At 49.4% G+C, this 14,500-nt stretch overlaps 1 protein-coding gene across 8 annotated transcripts; it reads right to left on the bottom strand.

The window, feature by feature from the left end:
• Nucleotides 1–2,176: 2,176 nt before the first annotated feature.
• On the bottom strand, nt 2,177–14,298 carry KLHDC3 (kelch domain containing 3). 8 transcript variants are annotated; one of them, XM_030315552.2, is made up of 15 exons: nt 13,248–13,991; nt 11,807–12,397; nt 11,453–11,629; nt 11,190–11,305; nt 10,940–11,011; nt 10,600–10,813; nt 10,433–10,519; nt 9,927–10,035; nt 9,731–9,804; nt 5,710–5,857; nt 4,688–4,754; nt 4,504–4,608; nt 4,069–4,143; nt 3,841–3,958; nt 2,177–3,393 (listed from the first exon to the last, which is right to left on the bottom strand). In XM_030315552.2, the coding sequence occupies exons 2-15, from the start codon at nt 11,958–11,960 to the stop codon at nt 3,257–3,259; spliced, it is 1,653 nt and encodes a 550-aa protein (XP_030171412.1). In that variant the 5' UTR covers nt 11,961–12,397; nt 13,248–13,991; the 3' UTR covers nt 2,177–3,256. The 8 variants fall into 8 exon arrangements, with proteins under 8 accessions (XP_030171412.1, XP_032449055.1, XP_030171411.1 ...); XM_032593164.1 differs by lacking the exons at nt 2,177–3,393; nt 3,841–3,958; nt 4,069–4,143; ... (1 more) ...; nt 4,688–4,754; nt 5,710–5,857 and adding exons at nt 7,768–8,398; nt 9,541–9,619; nt 14,148–14,298 and having other exon boundaries at nt 11,807–12,019; nt 13,248–13,321; XM_030315551.1 differs by lacking the exons at nt 2,177–3,393; nt 3,841–3,958; nt 4,069–4,143; ... (1 more) ...; nt 4,688–4,754; nt 5,710–5,857 and adding exons at nt 7,768–8,398; nt 9,541–9,619; nt 14,148–14,282 and having other exon boundaries at nt 11,807–12,019; nt 13,280–13,321.
• Between the last annotated feature and the right edge of the window lie 202 nt (nt 14,299–14,500).

The raw sequence follows: 14,500 nt of genomic DNA, 5'->3' as shown, positions 1-14,500 counted from the left end.
CAGGCAAATCTAGAGCCAGAAAGTGGTTTAGTGGCTGCCTAGAGCTGGGGAGACTGGGAAGAAATGGGGGAGTGTCTGCTAGAGGATATGGGGTTTCTTTTTGGGGTGTCAAAAATGTTACAAAATTGGGATGGTTACACAACTCCGAATATACTAAAAACCATCACATTGTACAAGTTAAATGGGTGGAGGAAGTCAAGTGTGTAATATCAATTATATCTCAACTCAATATATTCCCAATAAAAATCAAAAAGCAAGTAGACCGACTAACCCATCGCTGAAGCTCAGAGCTCTCCAATGTCTCCTGTGGGCCCTTGATGAAGGGGAAGAGTAGCAGGCTGAAGGCGTGGTGGGGCCAATACAGCCTTGTGATGGACATGCAGGTATGTTCTTGACTACCCTTCATCTGAACCCCCCTCTTTTTTTTTTTTTTAATATTTATTTTTGAGAGAGAGAGAGTGAGCAGGGGAGGGGCACAGAGAGAGTGGGGAGACAGAAGATCTGAAGCAGGCTCTGCAAGGACAGCAGAGAGCCCAATGTTGCGGGGCTGGAACTCATGAACCACGAGATTGTAACTTGAGCCAAAGTCAGACACTTAACCAAGTGAGCCCCCCCAGGCACCCCTAAACCCCCTTCTTATGCTTGGAAACCTCACACAAATTGAAGTTGAAGATAAAGCCCACCCCTCACCATATAAAAGACCAGATACTTGCTTTCCCAGCATTCCCCTTGCAGCCATATAACCAAGGTTTAGCTAATCAAATGCCTCTGCCAGGAATTTCTGAATCTAGAGCAAAACAAGAAGGAAAGTGGAATACCACTGGTGGCAACAGGGGCATCTTCACAACACTCTCGTTCCAAGATAGCATTTAGAGTGCTTTTTTAACTGCTCAGACTTAGCTGCCAACCAGATTTTTTTTTTTTTTTTGAGCTTTTCTATTACCTTCTTAGTGTTTTTTGAGCCCAATAGTTCAATAGTCTTTTTCTTTTATCTGTCAGAATCTGTTCTTAGGATTGATCTATGTGGCATCAGAGACCCTGGAGCACTGGATCCCTCTGGGCAAGATAAAATATCCTGGTAGCTTCAGCCCTCAGCTTACAATCACTTGGGGGACAAACACTTTATGCTCATTTCATAGTTCAGTCATCAGAATTACATCTACTCCTCCATTCCAGAAGCATAAAGCATTAGATATCCTAGCTTCTAATTCTACCTCTCTTCCTTTTCCTTATGACTGTTTTTTAGATGTTAGTCTTTAAAACATAGTAATTTCATGATTTATCACATTAAAAAAAAAAAACACAAAAAACAAAAAACTATGCCCAAGGTGGGGCAAGATCAAGAGTTGCATGCTCTACTGACTGAGCCAGCCATCAATTTGTTTCCTGCTTGGAATTAATAGGGCTTTCTGAATCTTACTGCTTATAAATTTCAATTCTAGAAAATTCTCAGCCTCTTTAAAATATTCTCTTCTCTGGATTTCAGATTACATGTATTATACCTTCTTAATCTATCTTCCATGTTTTGTTCTTCCTATGTATTTTAATCCTTTCCTCAGTTTCCATTTCTCTGTATCCCTGTGTTCCATCTTTGTAACTTCAAATCTACTTCCGGTTCATTCTCCTTTTAGATGTGTCTAATCTGTTGCTTAACCATAAAGTTTCTTTCTTTTTTAAATGTTTATTTATTTTGAGAGACAGCAAGATAGGGACAGTGCACGCTCATGAGAGAGAGAGAGAGAGAGAGAGAGAGAGAGAGAGAATCCTAAGCAGGCTCCGCACTGTCAGCATAGAGTCCAAAGTGGGGCTCAATCCCACGAACCATGAGAAAGAGAGAGAGAGAGAGAGAGAGAGAGAGAGAGAGAGAGAGAGAATCCCAAGTAGGCTCCGCACTGTCAGCATAGAGTCCAACATGGGGCTCCATTCCACAAACCATGAGATCATGACCTGAGCCGAAGTCAAGAGTCAGATGCTTAACCGAGTCACCCAGGTGCCCCATAAAGTTTCTTTCTTTCTTTCTTTCTTTTTTTTTTTTGAAAGATTTTTAAGTAATCTCTACACCCAACGTGGGGCTCAAATTCACAACCCCAAGACCAAGACCAAGGGTCACATACTCCACCAACTGAGCAAGCCAGGCACCCCAACCTTAAAGTTTCTAACTTCAAATAGTACATTGTTCATTTTTAAAAGCTCTACTTTTTATCAAACCAGTTTGGTCCTTTTAGATATTCTTTTCTTTAGTCATAGTTTCTCTTTAAATATAAGCAAGATATTTTGTTTTGTATTTTATATTTCTAACATCTGTCTTTGCTGGTCTGAGTCTGTTTTCTATTGTCCCCGATGACTCTTGCTCATGGTGATTTCTTTCCTTGTGTGCTTCATATTTTCACTGAAAGCTCACATTCCTTCAAATTTTATCTAAAGGAACTCCTTGAGGCTTGAGTTTCAAGTACAACCCTCCAAGTGAAGATTACTTTTGCTTCTGCCAGGTGCCTGGAAGCACTACCAACCTGAGACCACTTCAAACTGAATCATTAATTAGCTTGAGGATTCTCTAGTCCACATGGGAGTAGGAACTGTAGACCCAAACAGTACCGACAACCAGCTGTGCTTCTACATTACTGGGGAAACTTTCTGTCCTCACCTCCTCTCTCCCTCTGTATCCAAAACCAAAACTACATAGGTGAGCTGTGAGAGTGGTTTACCCTTTCAATGATCTTGTCTTCTTTGAGGTTTAAGTAGGAGGGGTCTCTGGTCTGATTTCCCACTTTATGGGAGCCTTAAGTTTGCTGCCAGCCCCCACAGATGGCCCACTGAAACAGTAGTTTTAGGCCACTCGAAAAACCCACCAAAAAAGAATAATAAAAAGAATAACAGGAATGTTTACAATTTGGCTCTTACATAAAGTCCCAGCACTAGGAGCTATCAACAGACTTTACAGCCTTCACTAGCCTCAAGATCACTCACTCACTCACTGGCCCTTTTTCTTCTACACCACGATCACTGGTTTAAAGCAAGGATGGGAGAACATGAGGACATGATGAACCAGATCCAAGCAGAGAAAGTGTGCCAGGACAGAAGGCTGGGCTGCTCTTCTTGTCCAAGAGCCCTCTGGTCATCTTTGAGCCAATCTAGCTCAAGGGCAGCTATGATCTTTGCCCTTTCATGAAAAACAACTAGAAGAGGCCAAGCCCAAGTCTGTCCCCATAGATCCGTTTCTCACTGGGGCAGTGGCAGAGCTGAGAACCGTTCCTCATTACTCTTTGTTCAAAGGGAGATGTCTCCGGTCTTTGCCTGCATTTCGGCGCCTCTTTCGACTCAAGAAGCTCTCTAACTTCTTACTGCGTTTCAACTCCTTGAACTTCTCAGCTAGGACCAACTGGCGCTGCTCAGCTAGAGAACAAAGAGAAAGAAAGCAGGTAAGCAAGGGAGGAGGCACTCCTCTTTTCCTTTCCCCAGGTCTGTACTTCTCAACCTCGATGCTGGGATACATGACTTGGTTGGAGTTCACTGGTGTGTGCAGCAAGCAGATTTTTTTCTACCATTCCCTGCTTTCTCCATTAAACCAACTATGAGCTCCTTCTATGTGCCTGGCCCAGCATATGTAGGGGAGGCGGGAGAGATAAAAGCAACACTCCTTGCCCATAATCTATAATTGGGGATACAAGAATAGTTACAAATTAACTCCTCCCTACCATTTCTATTTTCCTCCAACTTCCCATGGGATCCAGCCTTCATGACTTCGTTAGGGAGCTCACGGACCCCCAACACAGCATGCTGCCTCTATGGCCACCCAAGCCTGTCCCTGTAACCAGCCTGTGACAGCTGTGCCCCACTTACATTTCTTCAGGAAGTATGGCCGATGGCCCTGCTGGGCCCGAGCCCGCCTCTCCTGCTTCAGGGCCAGGCGCAGCTCCTGCTGCCGCTTGCGTTCCTGCTGTGCCAGTTCTTGCTGCTCCTGAGAAGCAAAGACGAGGTGGGTGGATGGGTGAGTAGGAGGGACTGTGAACCACCTCCCGCGTGCCCTGAACTGTTCTCCCCGCCCACCTGCGATTCTGACCCACTCACCATTCTCTGGAGCAGCTGCTGCAGTTTCTCGTGCTCCTGCCCTGAACGGTGCTTCTTCAACTGCTTTTTCACAAGCTCCACATTATAAAATGAATATGACGGTTAGCAGTCTGCAAACGTCAACCAAAATGTTGTGCCAAGCATTATACTAAGAGGTTCACGTTTGTTAATGCAGTAACACTAAGAAATATGAATTATTTTATTATCTCTTTATGATTAGAAAAGTGAGAAGTTAAGGAACCTGCCAATGGTCACACGGCTGGTAAACTAATGAGCCAGGATTTGAATAGAAGCACATTTGGGAAGAGTTAAATCAATTAAGGAAAAATAAATCTGCCCACCACTATGTTCCCTGTTCCCCTCTGCCCAACTCAATAACCTGTACCCGAGTTTCCCACCCCTGGAATCCCCATGAGCTGGTCTAATGTTCCAAACCTCTTTCTCTTTAGCTCGGATGTCATTCAGGAATTGATACGTCTGGTCAAACACCTCAGGATTATATTCCCCTGACAGATCGTCAAAGCGGGGGTCCCGGGCTACCTTTGGAAAGAACAGAGAGACTATAAATGAACTGTTCAATCTCCTCTCACTGAGACAGCCCTTCCTGCTTCCTCCTCACCTTCTTACTGATTGGAACAACTTGACGCAAAAATGGCACCCGAACCTTGGCTGACATTTCCAGAGGCCTACGGAGAAATTAAAAGACATGTCCAGGGTCTCCAGTCCTTTTTTGTTTTTTTTTTTTTAATTTTTTTTTTTAACGTTTTATTTATTTTTGAGACAGAGAGAGACAGAGCATGAACAGGGGAGGGTCAGAGAGAGAAGGAGACACAGAATTGGAAGCAGGCTCCAGGCTCTGAGCCATCAGCCCAGAGCCTGACGCGGGGCTCGAACACACGGACCGCGAGATCGTGACCTGAGCCGAAGTTGGCCGCCCAACCGACTGAGCCACCCAGGTGCCCCCTTTTTTGTTTTTTTTTAAGATTTTATTTTTAAGTAATCTTTATACCCAACGTGGGGCTGAAACTCACAACCCCAAGATCAAGAGGGGCACCTGGGTGGCTCAGTCAGTTGAATGTCTGACTTCAGCTCAGGTCATGATCTCACGGTTCATGAGTCTCAGCCCCACATTGGGCTCTCCGCTGTCAGCCTGGAGCCTGCCTGGGATCCTCCGTCCCTCTCTCTCTCTCTCTGCCCTTCCCCCAATTGTGAGTGCTCAGTCTCTCTCTCTCAAAAATAAAAACATTAAAAAAAAAAAAAAAAAAAAAGGTGCACACTCCACTGGCTGAGCCAGCCAGATGCCCTGGCTCTCCAGTGTTGTTTTTTTGTTGTTGTTTGGTTTTTAACGTTTATTTTTGAGAGAGACAGAGTGCCAGTGGGAGTTGGGCAGAGAGAGAGGGAGACACAGAATCTGAAGCAGGCTCCAGGTTCCAACCTGTCAGCACAGAGCCTGACGTGGGGCTTGAACTCACAAACTGCAAGATCATGACCTGAGCCAAAGTCGGCCCCTTAACTGAAAGGGCCACCCAGGCGCCCTCCCTGGCTCTCTAGTCTTGATCAAAGGCCTCCCATCTAGGAATGCAGACACCCACTCAAAGTCCCAGGTATTCTCAAATTCCTGGGGCAGGCCTTGCTCCTCACCTGTGCTTATCTGCAACACATGCATTTTGGACAGGTGGTCTAGAACTTGGCTTCTTAGTATTGTTTCCAGCTACCAACTGTTTGTATGTCTTAGTCCCCACTTTGTTCTGCAATTCCAACAGCTCTTCAAATGACATGTCAGATGTGTCTGTGGAAGGAGGGGTGGGGACACAACTCAGCACAGCATCTCCCAGCAGAGACATCATCCCACCCTCATTCCTTAAGTAACTGACCCTTTCCAATATCCCCATCAGGCCAATCACGACAGGCTTTAGGCAGCGCAGGTTGCAAGAGTGCTACACTGACACCTAACTTCCCAACCATTCCCACCACCTGCTAAGGAAGGTATACAAATGTACAGTTGGGGGTAGGCCAAGCCACAGTCCATTCTTTTTCATTTTCTTTTGAATCCTGCCTTCACGGTCTTCCCCACAGGGCATGTCTTCCTTGCTCAGTTACCACTGCCAGTGCTCTCCTTCATACTCTCAGCACCCCTCACCTCAGCCAGTGCTCTAGCCTCCTAACTGGTCTTCCAACCTCCATCTCCTCCCAAAGTTATGCTGGACAGGCTGGACAGGGGCATCTAAAATGCAAAGCTGATCTCATCATTCCTACCCCTTTTCCATACACATATGCTTCAGATCACATCACTTCAGAACTCAAAACTCCCTAATAGCTTCATCTTGATCAGAGTAAAAGCTACAGGCCTTATAGTGGTTTGAAACCCCCCATGTGACCTCACCCCTGGTCTCTAATCTTGAGTCCTATAATCTCTTTCCCACTCCTTTCAACGAGTCTAGCACTTACTGAGCAAGAAGATCTATGATCCTGCCTCAGTTCCTTTGCATTCGATGGTGCCTCTGCTTGGAATCTTTATCCAGATGTATTTACTGTTTCCTCACCTCCTTCAAACGGTTGCTCAAATGTCACCTACTCAGTGAGGCCTTCTGTAACTACCTAAAATTGCAACCCCTCCCTTGCTTTCTCTCCATAGCCATTATAATCTTTTTGGAAAACTGAGGTATAATTCACATATCAAAATTCACCCTTAAAAATACACATTCCTCTGCTTTACCTTTTACTGTATTAATTTACTTTTTTTTAGTCATCCTTTCTGAAAGATAAGTTCCATGAGAACACGATTTTTAAGATTTTATGTTTAACTTATCTATACACCCAATGTGAGCTTGAACCCACACCTCCCAGATCAAGAGTCACATGCTCTACTGACTGAGCCAGCCAGTCACCCCAGAACAGGAGTTTTTGACGGCTTCTATTCACTACTGTATCTACAGCATCTAACAGCCCGCACACGATAGATGCTCAACGAAGATTTGCGAAATGTGTTCAATCCTGACCTACTAACCCCCAGCAACCAATGCCTCCCCAGACTGTACTTTTACACACCCGTTTTCTCTCTGCGCAAAACTCTCATCCTCCCTTTCAGAAACTGCCCAGGCTGTCCTAACCCAGGAAGCGCCTCCTCACACCCCACTGTCCCATTTCGTCGGCGGCGCTCCCCGCGATGGCCTCTTACAGAGAACTAGGCAGTTTCACGGTCACTGCGCCGCCACCTACCCTTCCCCCCGCCCCGCGCTGCCCCTCGGCCCGGCACGAGGCCCTCACCCTTCCGCAGGACCCCGGGCCCCACGCCCTCGCCATCCTCCTCGCCTCTACTGGCCCTGCGGGGAGACCCGAGGGCCGCCGCGATACGAGAACTCCCTCTCGGCATTGGCTTGTGGGACGCGCCGGGAGCGAATGGCGCCACTTCCGCCCTCCTGCCTCCCGCCCCGCCTCTTCCGGCTTCTCCGAGAGACGCGTCTGCGCAAGTCGGTGGTGGCCAGGACACTCCGGCGGGATGCACGCACTCGGTATGCCGTCGCCACCTTTTGGTCACATGGCGCTGGACCCCGCGCTCTAGAAAAGCCAGGGCCAGGCCTTGGTGGTATTTGGTTTCCTTTTGCTCTTGGCAGAGACGCCAGAACCTGGCAGAGAAGCACCCTGTCCTTTCGCAAGCTTCTGCCATCCACCCCCATCGTATTCCACAAAAACAGATCACACGTTTGGAGATTTTTAATCCATTTTTATAAAATCTGAGCTGGCTGGGAGCGTCAGGGAACAGCAACAGCTCAGGAAAGGGTGGGATTATCTGCTGGTCCTCGCCTCCCCAGGTCAGGGAGAATGAGGGTTTCATGGCAACAGTTGCAACTCCTCTCAGCTCCCAATCAATGCTCTTGACTCAAGCAGGGGGAGGGGGTGGAAACAAGGGTGGGGGAAGCTCCTGAGGCTCAGGCACTGCTTGCTTCTCCCTAATCCCCATTCCCTTCACTTCCCAACAGAGCCTGGCTGGCCTGGGGCAGAGCAGAGGCCCAGGAGCAGTTGGAAGGAGGTGTATGGGACAGAGCACCAAGGGGAAGGGGCCCTCGGCCCAAGGGGGGTAGGGAACTAGCCCTCCCCCCTACAGCTCCCCACTGAGTTCACAGCACAGGAAACACCTCTAGTCCAACAACTCCACGCAGAGGTATACCGAGTCCAGGGACCAAAGGGGCAGGCAGGTGAGGGATGGGGAAGGGCAGTGAAGATAATAGCAGGCTCAGGAAGGGAGGCGGCAGCAACTTTCTCCTACCCATGGGAGGAGACGATGGGGCGACTGATATTGCTGTTGGTGGTCATGGCATTCAGCTCCCACCTGGAAGGCCAACAATGACAGGCAGAAAGGACACAAGAGTGGAGCCTCCACCCTCAAGCCCAGAATTGCTCAAACAAAGCTATGAACACACCAGTCCCTTCAACACCCTAAAGCTCAACCACCCACAGCCACCTCTTTCTTATAGCCTTACTGTTTGACATGATTGTTAACAATCATGGCCCCACCCACCACCAAATCTGGTATCACCCACTCATCCACCTGCCAGCTCATGTAGACTTCCTATCTATGTTTATATATGTGTGCTTATGCCCAACTCCTGGAAAAAACCATCTGTATACACACCTCAGTAAACTTCCCACCCTACCTTTCCCCCTCTGCTCAGATCCAACCAGGAATGCCTGTTTTTACTCTCCACTCCCAACCCTTTAAAGGCCCTGACTCCCCTCTCCTAGGCTTGTACAGACTTCCCCAGCCCTCCCACCACATTAAAATTAAATCCCTTTTTTCTCCCTTTCTTTTTGACAATTCTGTCATCCTACAAAGATTTACCAAGTACCCCCTTTATGCCAAGACCCTCACTACAGTCTACTTGGTATGAAATACTTGCACATGTGTCAATCCTGAGCAAGCCCATGAGCCATCAGTTCAGCCTTGTATACTTCGTGTCACCAAATACTGAACACCACCACCCCTCTCCCCCAGGCAAGTAAGAGTTAAACTGAACTGATACAGGAGAGGGAAGTGTCCATAATGACCCTGAAGGACACAAGTATATACCAAATAACTTTTGGTGCTTAATTTGGACCTAAGAATGGAATTCAAAGGGAAGTAGCTAGGAAGGACCTCCCTTAACTCTGGAACTAATGTGATCCAAAGATTCCTATACTTGTCTTTACTTTGCAGCTAACTTCAAAGATTTAATTGAACTTTCTCAGCATGTTAAAAACAACCATACAGGCTCGGGTCTCAGGAAGTGATGCTTCTGAGCTTGGTTTGAAACACCGGATTTTTTTTTCTTCATATGATTTACCCAGCTGATAATCCTGTAACTCCTTTGCTCTCACTCTCAAGTACATTACATCTCCAGCAGAACAAAAACTTCTGTCCCCTCTATACGGAGAAACAAGTTCATCTGATCACACACTCTCAACCAATCCCTCCTCTCCAACCACTCACTGTACCTGATGTCATGGGGCAAACACGACTGGTCCAGGTTATACTGAATCACGGCCAGTTTACACAGAGTCTTCAGACTAGGGCCTTTGAAGGAGAAGTCAGAGAGAGGGATACGCTCAGAACCAAGGAAAGGGTCCACTCCTCAATGTCACCACCCAAAGACAGGGACACATATCTGGAAATATGTGTACTTACTAAAGTCCAAAATGTGTAAATCAGAATGATCTATGAGGTCAAATTCATCTCCCAGGCCTTCCTCAGGAGATGGACTATAGGGATCAAAAAAGAGATTAAGGAAGGAGGAAAGACTACCCATGAGACCCTCCTCCTCAAATGCCTCCCATGCAGTCAGATTGGGCCCTTCCCCAAGCCCTCCCACTTTCCTCCTAACCTGGTACCCCCAAAGAGAACAATCTTGTCACCAACAATACAGCAGCACTGGCGCCGGCGGGGACATGGCCCCTTCCCCTTCGGTTCAATCTTTTTCCAGGTAAAGGACACTGAAGAGAAGTTTATATGGAGGTTTAATACCTGCCCAGTCCAGACATCCTCCCTACCCCCATGCTCACCCTCACCTACTTAGGATTATTTTTTCCCCGTCCCCAATTGCTCCTTGTTCTCCCCTTAAAGGCAGTGCTCTGGGGGCGCCTGGGTGGCTCAGTTGGTTAAGCATCTGACTTCAGCTCAGGTCATGATCTCTTGGTTTGTGAGTTCTAGCCCCACGTCGGGGTCTGTGCTGACAGCTCAGAGCCTGGAGCCTGCTTCGGATTCTGGGTCTCCCTCTCTATATGCCCCTCCCCAGTTCACACTCTGTCTCTCTCTCTCTCTCTCTCTCTCTCTCTCTCAAAAATAAGTAAACATTAAAAAAAAAAAAAATTTAAAGGCAGCGCTCTGTACCGGGGTTAAACTTCCAGAGGTCATGGAAATGCCGGTTCAGCCTTGCATTATAGCCACCAAAGATGTACAGCTCCCCATTATAACCAACTGGAAGGAAAGAGAAACGTGAAGAGTGTGAGGGCAACAGGTGGGAAAGGGGACCCCCACAGAGACCGACAGACACTCACAGGCTGAGTGGCTCCGGCGGCCCTCAGGCAGCACTGGAGTGGGTGGACAGTCCAGCCAGGCCTCAGTCCTGGTGTCAAAGACACGGATGCGGTTGCAGTAAATCTCATTGTTGGAATGGAATGGCCCAAAGCGGTCGGCACGGCCCCCAAAGACATACATGTGACTGCCCAGCATTGTAGCTGAGTGAAAGTCCCTCCAGCGTGCAGGGTTGCCCTGGACAGGAGCAGAGAGATAAAAGAGCGGGAGTCAGCACGGGGGCTAGGAGGGGATCTGCTCTCACTGAGCCTCCTATGATTTCTTCAATTGAAAGTAAGGACCTGGGAGGAAGAAAAGGCAGACCTTTGTACAAATAAGGGTCCATGTCATGGTACTGGTATCCAGCTTGTGAATGTCATTGGAAAAGCAGTCCGCCTGAGTGGGAAGAGAAAGGAAGTGAAGAAAGGAATCAAAGAGGATATCCGTGGTGACCCTCTGACTCTTGGCCTCTCCCGTCAAAACCCGCAAACAAGCCAAAGCCTCCCATTCCACCACCCTTAATTTCCCTTTTTCTTATTCTCACCCTAAAGCTCTAGTTTGCTCCCAGACATACCAGCTGCTCGTAGCCCCCGAAAATGTACATGGTTTTGCCCAGGACACAAGCTGAATGTCCATCCCGGGCCCCAGGAACTGTTCCTGACACTCGCGGTGTGGACCACTTGTGAGTATCTGAAAGAGAGGAGAGGCTGGGTCAGTAAGCAACCTCTGACACCACTCCCTCCTAGACTCTAGAATGCCCTCAGCCCACACCTTTCCCAGCCCATTCCCCGGAGGCATCATTTGGCAGAACAGAGCCTCTCTGAGATCCATACTCACTGACGTCAAAGGCATAAAGTACATTGCAGGCTCCTTCGGTGTCATTCCGCCCGCCCCAAAGGAAGACCATGTCATCGATGAGGACGGTCGAGTGTCCATACCGCATGTAGGGTACCACAGGAGCCTGCCCACGGATGGCAGGCCTCACTGGGGGCAGCTTTGTCCAACGCAAGGACACTGTGGGCACAGTTCTGCTCAGCCTTGGAAACCTCCTTCCAGGCTGTTCACCTTTTCCCAAACCAGACATTCATTCCCCCATCCCCTTTGGCCATGGGGACTGCCACCAAACCTCATTCAGCTGCCCGTTCCCCTCCCTGACATGGGTACCCAGGGATGGTCCCAGCATTAGCTTACCTGCGTTGAAAATGTGCACATCAATCTGCCGCAGTGTTTCATAGTCTTCACCAGAGCAGTAACCCCCGAAGGAGTATACCCGGTGCCCAACAGCCACTGCAGCATGGTTCACCCTGCGGGGCCCGCCCTCCAGGTGCACTGTCCACCGTAACATCCCCTGGGTCACTGGTTACAGCAACATGCCCCCCCGGCACGGCCTGCTGCCTCTGCTACCTGCACACAAGTTATGGCCATGGGCTCCTCAGGCAAGGTCTTTATCTGGCTCACCAGGACTCTGCCCAGGACCAGCCCTTGCCTCCAAGCGTCACCCTGGTGGCCCTCCCACACCACCTTTCCAAAGCTCAGGTAGAGGTCAGGGAGCTAGCCCTGGTCCTGTTCTCCCACAGTGAAGGGCGGGGCGGCTCTGACCTGATTGACAGCTCAGAATTTGCTGATCAAAGGTTCAGCATGGTCATTCCTTACTCATGGAGGCTTCACCGTGTCGCTGGCCTGGCACAAGCTGCAAGCACCGCCTGCCCTTCCCAGGGCAGTGCATTCTCTTGTCTCTCTGGCTCTGCTCCGCTTACTGCCACCTCTCTAAGAATCTGTGCTCTTTAAGGTGGGGAAAGGGATCTCAAAATACTCAGGTCTATTAATAGTGCAGCCAACCCCAATTGGTCCATTGAAAGCTGGCATGGGTGCTTCAAAGGAGAAAAGCTTTTGGCTTTTGGAGTGAAACAGTCCCCCCATCCAGGGCAGGGTGGATAGGGTAGGAATGATCCAGGACAGGGGGCTCCACGGATGGTAAGCCCCTCAAAGGGAGCTCTCGTCAAGCTAAGCTGTTGTCATCAGGGTCATCCAGGGCCCCTCACAGGCACGAGGAGTTCCTTTAACAGCTGTGCCTGATATACTGCCAAGACTAGGAACTTAAGCCAGAAAGGTATGTGTCTGCTGGGGACTGAGGGGGTGGGGGTGGAGAGGAGGAATTTTCCCCTCCTGCTACTTCTCCAACCCCGCTATTGTAATAAAGAACAAGCTGTTTCAGCAGCTCTTCTCCCACTTAGATCCCTGAAAGGGGAATGGGGTAGGGGTGTGTGTTAGAAAAGAGAGAGGAAGGGGCGGGGTGTGGGGGAGCCCTTGGGCAGGACAAGAAATAGACTCAAGCATGACCTGCCAACCTAGTGATAATGGGTACATTTGAAGGCTCTGTCAGACAAATGTTCCTCCAATGGGTATTGCCTTCGTTGGCAGGCACCTGCTGGGTTTGAGTGGATCATCTGCTCCCTGCTCAAGAAGCCCTGGCAGAGCGAAGAACCTGGCAGAACCTCAGGCATAGAGAAAGCAAGTAAGGGAGGCCCCTCATAAGAAAGAGACACGGTTTTCAGCTGGCTTGCCAGCCCCCCTCCCCCTTCAACCTCCCTCAACCCCCCATCCCATGCTTTAAATAGCCAGCCTGCCAAACCTGAAATAGCCCCGGCAGGAAACCACTCTCACTTCATTACTCCTGTTCTCAATCCAAAAGATCTTGGATCTGGACTTGTGGGGACAGATAGGAGGTTGAACAGTTTAAGAATGTGAGTCTTTTGTCTTCCCTCATAACTTCTACTCCCCCCTTCAGCTATGTCAAGGTAAAAAACTCACAGGGGAAGAGAGAAGCAATTCCATCCAAAAGTGGACAGATTCTTAGCTGCTTCACAATGACAACTCAAACTCATGGAGATAAGCCCCTACTGTCTCAGGGGCCCCATTTGTCTCTGGGTCTCCTGGATCATTGCTGCATTCTCAAGCTTCCTGCATACCCTTCATGTACCTATCCCCCTCCCTGGTCTCTTGCAATGTCCACTCCCCATTTCTGGCCCTTCTTGATCTGTGAGCCTTGCAGTTTTCTTTTTCCTTCTCCCACCGCACCAAGCTCCACCCCGACAGCCCTCCATTTTCCCTCTTCCACTAAGGGGAAAAAGGCGAATATTCACTGACCCCTTTCGGCCAGGGATATTCCTCCCTGCCTATGACGCTATCCCTGTCTTCTTCCAGTCATCCCAACACTCCCCTCCCCCACAATGCCAGACCCTCCCCTCCTTTTTTTACATCATCCTCAGCTTCCCCGTTCTCCTCATAGCCCGGTCTTCCTTCCAATTCCCTTCAGTGCCTCTGCCAGCCACCAGGTCCCCCCCACTCATTTCCTCACCATCCTCCCCCAGTCCTTCTTTCCCCATTAACACTCTCCTTTCCCATCATCCCCCTAGTTCCCTCCCCACCCCCACCTCATCACTCTCAGGCCCCTCCCCCACGACGCCAGCTCCAGGTATGGGCGACCCCAGCCCCTCCAATTTTCCTTGTTCTTCAACCCATCCCGGGCTACCTGCCAGGCCGGGCCGGGGCGGGGCCGCGGATCCTCGCGCTGCCTGCAGTCTAGAACCCGTTGCGCGCCAACCGACGGCTAGCTCCCCAACGAGATAAACACAGCCAGACTCGGTCCTTCCGGCGGGCAGCCGTGTGCGCACGTGCAGTCAGAGCTAAGTGCCCGAAGCCTACCGGGACTTGTAGTCCACGGGTTTCCAGAGGGACGTGAGGGGCTGAGGAGTGGCCAGGAGCCGAGGGAGGTTGTGCGCCTGTGCATATATGTGTCAAAAAACCCCCCCCAAAAAACCCTGGGCATCACTGGGTAATGTAGTCCTTTGTTGTCGGAGCAGGAGATGGCGGAGGCGGGGCAAG

This window comes from Lynx canadensis, chromosome B2 (assembly GCF_007474595.2).
Source record: "Lynx canadensis isolate LIC74 chromosome B2, mLynCan4.pri.v2, whole genome shotgun sequence".
NCBI lineage: Eukaryota > Metazoa > Chordata > Mammalia > Carnivora > Felidae > Lynx > Lynx canadensis.
The sequence above is the reverse complement of the archived record's forward strand: the minus strand, read 5'-3'. Positions and strand labels throughout refer to the sequence as shown.

Bases quoted from the DNA above. Each gene is read 5' to 3' on its own strand.
- KLHDC3 (XM_030315552.2), bottom strand. From the start codon at position 11,960: ATGTTACGGTGGACAGTGCACCTGGAGGGCGGGCCCCGCAGGGTGAAC. The intron at 11,306-11,452 runs GTGAGTATGGAT...CCTCTCTTTCAG, and splicing joins ACTTTATGCCTTTGACGTCA to ATACTCACAAGTGGTCCACA. The intron at 10,036-10,432 runs GTACAGAGCGCT...ACTTCTCTTCAG, and splicing joins CCTCTGGAAGTTTAACCCCG to TGTCCTTTACCTGGAAAAAG.